Source organism: Gymnoscopelus microlampas (assembly GCF_963454915.1).
Source record: "Gymnoscopelus microlampas genome assembly, contig: SCAFFOLD_167, whole genome shotgun sequence".
Taxonomy (NCBI): domain Eukaryota; kingdom Metazoa; phylum Chordata; class Actinopteri; order Myctophiformes; family Myctophidae; genus Gymnoscopelus; species Gymnoscopelus microlampas.
The window spans coordinates 283-9,840 of record NW_028155563.1 but is presented as its reverse complement, the minus strand read 5'-3'; the positions used below and the strand labels follow the sequence as shown (position 1 = coordinate 9,840).

Sequence of the window (9,558 nt, the reverse complement as noted above, 5' to 3'; positions counted from 1 at the left end):
TATAGGGCTGAAGTGATTAATGTGTGTTTTGTGATAATAATCAAAATCTAAATAATTTTTGACTAAATAAAAAAAAAGTAACTAGTAACTAAAGTTTTCAAATAATTATAGTGGAGTAAAAAAGTATAATATTTGCCTCTGAGATGCAGTGGAGTAGAAGTAAAAGTACGGAAAAATGGAAATACTCCAGTAAAGGAAAAAATACCTCAACATTGTACTTAAGTACAGTACTTGAGTAAATGTACTTAGTTACTTCACACCACTGACGGTATGTAGTACAGTAGAGCTATTATAAAAATACAAACACTTATACTTGAGTATTTTCTAAATAGCATCATTAAAATGATTCTGCTTGAATTGCTTGAATCTGAATTGACAAAACAGAGAAAGTAATGTATATCGTCTCTGTCGGGTGGAAACCTCATATGTTCCAAAACTCTTACTTTTCACCATTCACATTCAAAAGCATCAAAAGCAGCAGATCTACAAGATAGAAACGTGTCGCTTCACGCCGTGTTTCTAGCTTGTAGATCTGCTGCTTTTCATGCTTTTGTGTGACGTTGTAGTATGATCAAGTAGGGGTTAATTTAGGAAAAAACACTAAAGAATAATAATTTGTAAACAATAAATAAATACAAACTATTTTCATAAAACAGGTTGTGTGTTGTGTGTTGATAATGTACAAAGTTTTGAAAAAGGTAAATACTCAAGTGAATGTATCTTAAAGTTATACTTAAGTACAGTACTTAAGTAAATGTACTTAGTTACTTTCCTCTACAGTGTGCACGGACACGCGTGCGTGCGCGCGCGCGCGCACGCACGCACGCACGCACGCACGCACGCACGCACGCACGCACACACACACACACACACACACACACACACACACACACACACACACACACACACACACACACACACACACACACACACACACACACACACACACACACACACACACACACACACACACACACACACACACACACACACACCTTAACCCTATTGGTTGAGTCAACTCATCAGAGACATTATCTGTCCTCACAAAGACACACTGAGGAGGAGGAGGAGGAGGAGGAGGAGGAGGAGGAGGAATCATAAAGCATAAACCCAGGGTATAGAGGTTCAGTGAATGAGGACTGGAAGGAGTAAATGTGTGTCAGTGAGTCAGAGGACCGTTCATAGAAAGACACAGTCCCTGCTGACCAGTCTAGATACACTGCTACTCTGTTGGAGTCAGTGGAACTGACAGGGAGGACAGTCTCCCTACTATTGTGATAGACATAGTAACCGCCTCCCCAACAGCACAGACACCAGGACTTGTCATTGAATCCAAGCTCACTACCATCTCCTCTCCTGCTGATCCCTCTGTAAGTCACTCCTATCCCAACCCCTCCACTCCACTCTACCTCCCAGTAACAGCGTCCAGTCAGACCCTCTTTACACAGAACCTGTCTCTCATCATCAAATCTGTCAGGATGATCAGGGTACGACTGAAGCTCCTCCCCCTCTGTCACCTTCCTGTTGTCCTCAGACAGACAGAGTTTTCTGTTTGCTGTGTTTGGGTCCAGTGTGAGAGGATGGAGATCTGATATGAGAGAGAGAGAGAGAGAGAGAGAGAGAGAGAGAGAGAGAGAGAGAGAGAGAGAGAGAGAGAGAGAGAGAGAGAGAGAGAGAGAGAGAGAGAGAGAGAGAGAGAGAGAGAGAGAGAGAGAGAGAGAGAGGGGGGGGGGACAAACACACACAGACAGGTTAGAGAGAGAGAGAGAGAGAGAGAGAGAGAGAGAGAGATTTTCATTGGTTTAATATTCATAAAACCCACACACAAAAAATAGCAAAAATAGCAGATCTATAAGCTAACAACGCTCTGCAACGTGGCACCTTGTGAGCTTGTAGATCTGCTACTTTTGCTACTTTGGTGTGAAGTTGTAGTATGATGAAGTAAGTATTAATACAAATTTAAAACTATAAAGTATAAATAAGGAGATAGGAGGTTTCTTCCTGACAATATGAGACAACAAACCAACATAAACAATACATGCCTCCATTAAAGGGATAGTTCACCCCCAAAATGACTTTTTGTCTATGGATTAGTCACCCGGTAGGAGACACAAAGGAGACTCTTTGTGTCTCCTACCGGAACCCACTGCTCGTCATCATATTATTGTCTTAGGAATGAGACAAAAACTAAAACGGATCCATGAATTCAAGTCTCCATGTGGTGACTAATCCATAGAAAATAACTTATGTTTGGGTGAACTATCCCTTTAACCCTTTAAGGCCGGGAACACATCTGTGTCATTTTTATCTTTAACCATTATTTATACTTTGTCTATTCAAAAAATAGCAGATCTACAAGCTCATAGCGCGGCACCGAGTGCCGCGCTATGAGCTTGTAGATCTGCTATTTTATTTTTTCTCATGAAAATGTGTGCAAATCTTTGAATATATCAATCTTTTTAAACTGCATTTTTAACTCAAATCTTTGCTCCTGGGGGTCCCTGGAACAAAACCTTTTCATATCAAGGACCCCCAAAATGATATGTATTTGGCCGCGGACCCCCAACTCAAAATATGTTGTTCCAGGGGACCCCCAGAAGCAAAGATTAGCAAAAATAGCAGATCTACAAGCTCATAGCGCGGCACTCGGTGCCGCGCTATGAGCTTGTAGATCTGCTATTTTTTTAATAGCCAAAGTCATTTTAAAATGACACAGATGTGTTCCCGGTCTTAATGGGTTAAGCCTCTCTTACACCATGGGTTCACAAAGTAACAGCTAGGGAACCCCCCAAAATAATCATATTTGAACAGCTAGGGGACCCCCCAAAATAATCATATTTGAACAGCTAGGGGACCCCCCAAAATAATCATATTTGAACAGCTAGGGGACCCCCCAAAATAATCATATTTGAACAGCTAGGGGACCCCCCAAAATAATCATATTTGAACAGCTAGGGGACCCCCCAAAATAATGATATTTGAACAGCTAGGGGACCCCCCAAAATAATCATATTTGAACAGCTAGGAGACCCCCCCAAAATAATCATATTTGAACAGCTAGGGGACCCCCCAAAATAATCATATTTGAACAGCTAGGGGACCCCCCAAAATAATCATATTTGAACAGCTAGGGGACCCCCCAAAATAATCATATTTGAACAGCTAGGGGACCCCCCAAAATAATCATATTTGAACAGCTAGGGGACCCCCCAAAATAATCATATTTGAACAGCTAGGAGACCCCCAAAATAATGATATTTGAACAGCTAAGGGACCCCCCAAAATAATGATATTTGAACAGCTAGGGGACCCCCCAAAATAATCATATTTGAACAGCTAGGGGACCCCCCAAAATAATCATATTTGAACAGCTAGGGGACCCCCCAAAATAATCATATTTGAACAGCTAGGGACCCCCCAAAATAATCATATTTGAACAGCTAGGGGACCCCCCACAATAATCATATTTGAACAGCTAGGGGACCCCCCAAAATAATCATATTTGAACAGCTAGGGGACCCCCCAAAATAATCATATTTCAACAGCTAGGGGACCCCCCAAAATAATCATATTAGAACAGCTAGGGGACCCCCCAAAATAATCATATTTGAACAGCTAGGGGACCCCCCAAAATAATCATATTAGAACAGCTAGGGGACCCCCCAAAATAATCATATTTGAACAGCTAGGGGACCCCCCAAAATAATCATATTTGAACAGCTAGGGGACCCCCCAAAATAATCATATTTCAACAGGGGACCCGCACCCTGACAAGCACTTGGATTGTAGGCATTATATTTAGTTTGACTCGGTTCCACAAACAACTGATCTACAAGCTCACAACTTCTCACACTGCGAGTTGTTGTGAGGCGTTGTGAGCTTGTAGATCGGCTATCCTCACAATGTTTGCCTCTTTCTTATGTAATATTTGACAATTTAATATTAAATACTTAAACCCCAGCATCCCTATTCTGGGGGAGCAGTTAGGCATTAAAGGGACACTTCACCCAAAAAAACTTTGTTTCAATGTATTAGTCACCCCATGGAGACTTGAATTCATGGATATTGTTTTAGTTTCTTGTCTCATTCCTAAGACAATAATGTGATGACCGGCAGCGGTTCCGGTAGGAGACGTCTCTGTTGTGTCTCCTACCGGAACCGCTGCCTACCGATCCGCTGGTCTTAAACCAGGACTTCTGGTTTCCCAGGTGGGCTCTCTAACCATTCAGTTTTACCACAATACATATGTTTTTTATTTAAAGAAAGGTTTTCCCATCCAGACACAATGACAGAATAACTGTCTGCCTTTTTCAAGTAGAAAAACAAACCTCATGTCACTCACTGTCTTTCAATTGTTTTCAAGGCATTAATGGATCTTATGTCACTGCAAACACTAACTGCTAACCACAAACTCTGGTTGCATTGTTAGGGTGACCATACGTCCTCTTTTACCCAGACATGTCCTCTTTAGGGGAACCTGTACGGCCTGTCCGGGGGGGTTTAAATTCCTTCAAATGTCCAATATTCAAAATGAATATTCATACAGAAGTCAAGAGACTTTAAATTAGTGGTTCTCAAACGTTTTAATTTCAAGGACTCTGAATGAGAGTGTACACATGAAACCAAATGGACCCATAAGGGTTCATTTGGTTCCATTTGTACAATCTAGAGTTACAGACCTGTAAAGGGTTGCATTTGGAACCCCCGCAAGAACCCTGAGGGTCCCTGAATCCCACTTTTGAGAATCACTGCTTTAAATAAATACATAACTAATATAGAGCATATACATATTTGAGTAAACTTTGGCGTATGTGACGTATATTGATATCTGACATGTGTCATGATGTGCAGCATCTCTGCACATAATGACCTATGACATCACACCTGACCTATGACATCACACTTGACCTATGACATCACACCTGACCTATGACATCACACCTAACCTATGACATCAGACATGCCCTATGACATCACACCAGACCTATGCCAGGGGTCTTCTACGTTGTTCAGGCCAAGGACCCCTTAGCTGAGAGAGATATGAAGCAGGGACCCCCTCACTACATATTGTATAACATTGTGCTGCAGATTAAACGTGTTCATAGATTTCATAGATATCTTCATAGACTTGCTTTATCCATCAATGTTGGATTCATGTTCATGTGTGTTTTCAGACATTTAACCACTTAAACCGTCAACACTTAGTAAACTACACCTTTGACTCTGTACTTGATCTTCCCCCTCTACACACCAAACCACTTTGCCGAAAATAGCCGATCTACAAGCTCACAACACTGTTAGCTTGTAGATCGGCTATTTTTGGCTAAGGTTCTCCAAAGAATAGAGATGTAAAAAATGCATATCGGACCGGACCGTTGGCCGGACCGTTGGCACCTATGCTAGGCCTATGCTCAGGGCCGTGTTTACGCACAGGCAATGTAGGCACATGCCTATGTCTTGTCGGGGGGGGGGGGGGGGGGCGTGCGTGTGCGCTGGGGGGGGGGGGGGGGGGGGGGGGGCTGAAAACTGTCCGTTGCCTAGGTCGCATTTTGACATTAACACGGCCCTGCCGATGCTAGGCCTGACAGCACGTCGCTGGTTTGAGTACCGATCCCGACGGTCTTTGCTGCGTGTCACTTCCCATCTCTCTCTCCCCGTTTCCTGTCTACCTACTGTACTATCAATAAAGATAAAAAAGACCCAAACATGCAGAATGTGTGTCAGGTAGGGAGACCTAGGAGTGTTTTGTAAACAAGCATCAGCTGGTGTTAAGGACCAGACCAACAGCAGAGAAACCTCCTGAATTCACTGGAAGCTCTACTGAAGAGTTTTCAGGACAGCATCCAGGGAGGGAGGGGCCAACAGAGTATAAAACAATATGGGATACTGACACAGACAGACAGACAGACAGACAGACAGACAGACAGACAGACAGACAGACAGACAGACAGACAGACAGACAGACAGACAGATACTCACATCTTTTAAGTAGTTGAGGATTTGTCCATTGTTCTCCTCCTCCATGTTTCACACTGTAGGAAGTAGAACAACAATGCATCAATGTCTGACTGTCTAACACAACGTCTCCACTACCTGACACTACAGTGTTTCTGCTACCATTATCTTCACCAGGCAGCCCGTCTGGACAAACTCACTGCCACCTGGCTTGGAGGAGAGGAGTTAGAAACACTTCTTGTTTTTAGATTTATATAGAGTAATGTTATTTCTTCCCATGGTAATGACCAGCAGGCTGTGGTCATACAATGTTAAATTGAGGACATTCAAATGGAACTGCAGCAATATGTGCTGGATGAGCAACTGTCATGAAATGAGTGAGAGGGGATTTTCTATGTCTTCTTCAGTTAGATCTGCTATTTGAGCTTGTAGGTCTGTTATTTGCACTTGTAGATCTATTTGATCTTGTAGATCTGCTATTCTCACTGAATGGTTGTCAATTTTCTCAGAATGTTCACATATCATGACATGCCTAGTAGAGGGATAATAGGGTACTGACTCCTCTAAATGGTTTAAATTGATGCCAAACTACAGCTTACATGTATTATGCTAGAATATACCTTAAATACAATTGTACGGTTCAATTAAAAGTATCTGCCATAAATCTACCATTATTCATTTGTAGTGTAAATATGAACTAAATATCAATTAAAATCATGAATTACTTTTATTCTCAGCTCAAAAAATTACCAGATTTTGAGCTGAGAATGATTAAGTTTAAACTTTATGATCTTATTTGGCACAGACATTACACATTAATGAACTCTTAACATGATTATAGTAAATATGTATGAGTAAATATGATGGATTTAGCACAAAACACTCTTCAGGAAATGGAAAGAATAACCTGTGTTCCAATAGATCCAATGTAGTTATTATTTTAAGTTTGTAAATAGGTGATGGAACGCGTTGTGAGCTTGCCTTGTACATCAGGCATTTTCACTGCTTTTACAGGACAGTCATAAAGTGAATAATATATTAGGACATTGGTTCTCAAAGTGGGGTCCGGGGACCCCCAGGGGTCCTTGTGGGGATACCAGGGGGTCCCCAGCAAAATTTGTTAATAAAGCCAATCATTTTAACCCCTTTAAAAATATGTTATACTTTGGCTATAAAAAAAATAGCAGATCTACAAGCTCATAGCGCAGCACCGAGTGCCGCGCTATGAGCTTGCTATCTTTGAAACATCTTGAAAATGTGTGCACATCTTTAAATCTTTTATTAACACAAATCTTTACTTCTGGGGGTCCCTGCATCACATATTTTCAGGTGGGGGTCCCTGGCCAAATACATATCAATTTGGGGGTCCTTGGCACGAAAAAGTTTGAGAACCACTGTATTAGGGCTTAAGTGACAAATGAGCAATAGCATTCATTTGTGAAAGAAAACAGAAATAAATGAAATATGGAGATACAAGGTTTCTGTGACAGTAACACTATTCTATTACAGTTTTCATATTCACATATAAGATGTACTTTCAAAACTGTTGGGTCAATAATATGCAAATTATATCTCATGTTTAGCTTTGCTTCACTAATTTAATTTGATACAAAAATAATAAACAGTTAACATCTAGTTTTATTTGATCTACACACACATAATTGGTTGATTTCCATAACATTTGTTGCCAGTGTTGAATATACAGTAACTTATATGATGTGTCTCTGTCATTGAAATGTCTGTCTGCTTCCATCATTATTGAGAGGAGGTGAGAGTTCTGTGACTTTAGTGTCATCACTATCTGACTTATTACTTCATTCAGCACAAGAGATGTGTTGTTGTAGGTTGGATTAAAATGTAAATCTATCTATAAACGAGAGGAAGATTGTGTGTGTGTGTGTGTGTGTGTGTGTGTGTGTGTGTGTGTGTGTGTGTGTGTGTGTGTGTGTGTGTGTGTGTGTGTGTGTGTGTGAGATATGTAGATAGCTTGTAGATCCAGCATTGTGAGCTTGTAGATCGGCTATTTTCAAAAGTTTTTTTCTTGAAAACTTGTGAAATGGGCCATTCTGCATAATGAGTACTTTTTACTTTTGTGCTTTAGGCTTAAGTAAAATTTGATTACAAAAAGTGTAAGTACTTTTTCCACCACTGCACAGAACTCCATATATGGGCCTACCAGTCACAGGAACATGAAACAAGGGAATGGCTGCACTAACCAACATGAACACAGTCCAAGTCTACTCACTTGAGAGTTTCCAATCCAGAGAAGTTCATCAGAATAGATTCCGGCAAGACGTTGAAGGTCAAGTCTAATTCTCTCAAATGAGAAGGATTAGAGCTGATAGCTGAGGCCAGAGCTTCACAGCTTCTCTCTGACAACCAGCAGTTCATCAGTCTAAATGAAACATAAAACACCAGAAGTTTGAATGTCTGCTATAAATAAAACCTGCTTAGAGCCACATATTAAAGGACCTGGTCTGGATGGACTGTCTGGGTTTTAAAGTAGAAAACCAAGAGCTGTAAAGAGCAGGCAGACAGGAGTAACAAACACAATAATCTTTACTTAATCTTCCAACATGCAGGTAACAGACAACAGGTTGACAACAGATGATCAAGCAAACAGAGAGGACAGAGTTTATATACAGTATTGTATACAGAAGACCTAACAGGACAAAGGACAATTGATGGACAATTTAAGACGCTAAGTGAAGCTGTTAGGACATCTGCTGGAGCAAAATACAATACAGACCAGTGGTGTAAAGTAACTAATTACATTTACTCAAGTTCTGTACTTAAAGTAACAGAAAGAAAGACAGAAAGAAAGAAAGAAAGAAAGAAAGAAAGAAAGAAAGAAAGAAAGACAGAAAAAAAGAAAGAAATAAATAAAGGGTGAATGTATCTCAATAGTCACTGTACCTTATCATTATTCTAGTCAAAGTTTATCTCTATGATATCAACCTTATTCACACTCTACAAATAAAACATCACCACAATATTCATAGAATAATCACATAATAAATGAATGATGAAAATAATAATATAAATTAATCAGACCGTAGAGTTTCCAGTCTACAATGAGGATTCTTCAGTGCATCACACAGCAGATCCAGGTCCAGCTCGTTACCACTTAAGTCCAGGTGTCTTAGATGGGATGGATTAGAACTGAGAGCTGAAGCCACAACTTCAATGTGTTCCTTCTGGAGGCGACAGCCAACAAGTCTGTAATGACAGATAATGTAAAATCAGAAATGATCAAAACAGATCAGCCAAGTTCACTGTCAAGGAAGTTAACCCATTAAGACCGGGAACACATCTGTGTAACCACTTAAACCATTATTTTATACATTGGCTATTCAAAAATAGCACAGAGTGCCGCGCTATGAGCTTGTAGATCTGCTATTTTAGAAATATATTGAAATTTTTTGCAAATCTTTGAATATATATATTTTTTAAAGCAAACATTGAAACTCAAATCTTTGCTTCTGGGGGTCCCTCGAACAACATTTTGAGATGGGGGTCCGCGGCCAAATACATTTTTGAACACACAATACATTTGAACTGGGGACCCCCCACCCTGACAAGCACTTGGAATAGTAGGAGTTG

The 9,558-nt window shown here is 40.5% G+C and overlaps 1 protein-coding gene across 1 annotated transcript; it reads right to left on the bottom strand.

Moving 5' to 3' along the window:
* Positions 1-920: 920 nt before the first annotated feature.
* LOC311041387 (stonustoxin subunit beta-like) lies at positions 921-9,174 on the bottom strand (the record flags this gene model as incomplete). The annotated part of the gene is made up of 4 exons (XM_084086298.1): positions 921-1,588; positions 5,980-6,032; positions 8,201-8,350; positions 9,010-9,174. Coding segments are annotated over 4 exons (925 nt in total), but the record flags the coding sequence as incomplete, so codon positions are not given.
* Positions 9,175-9,558: the final 384 nt, after the last annotated feature.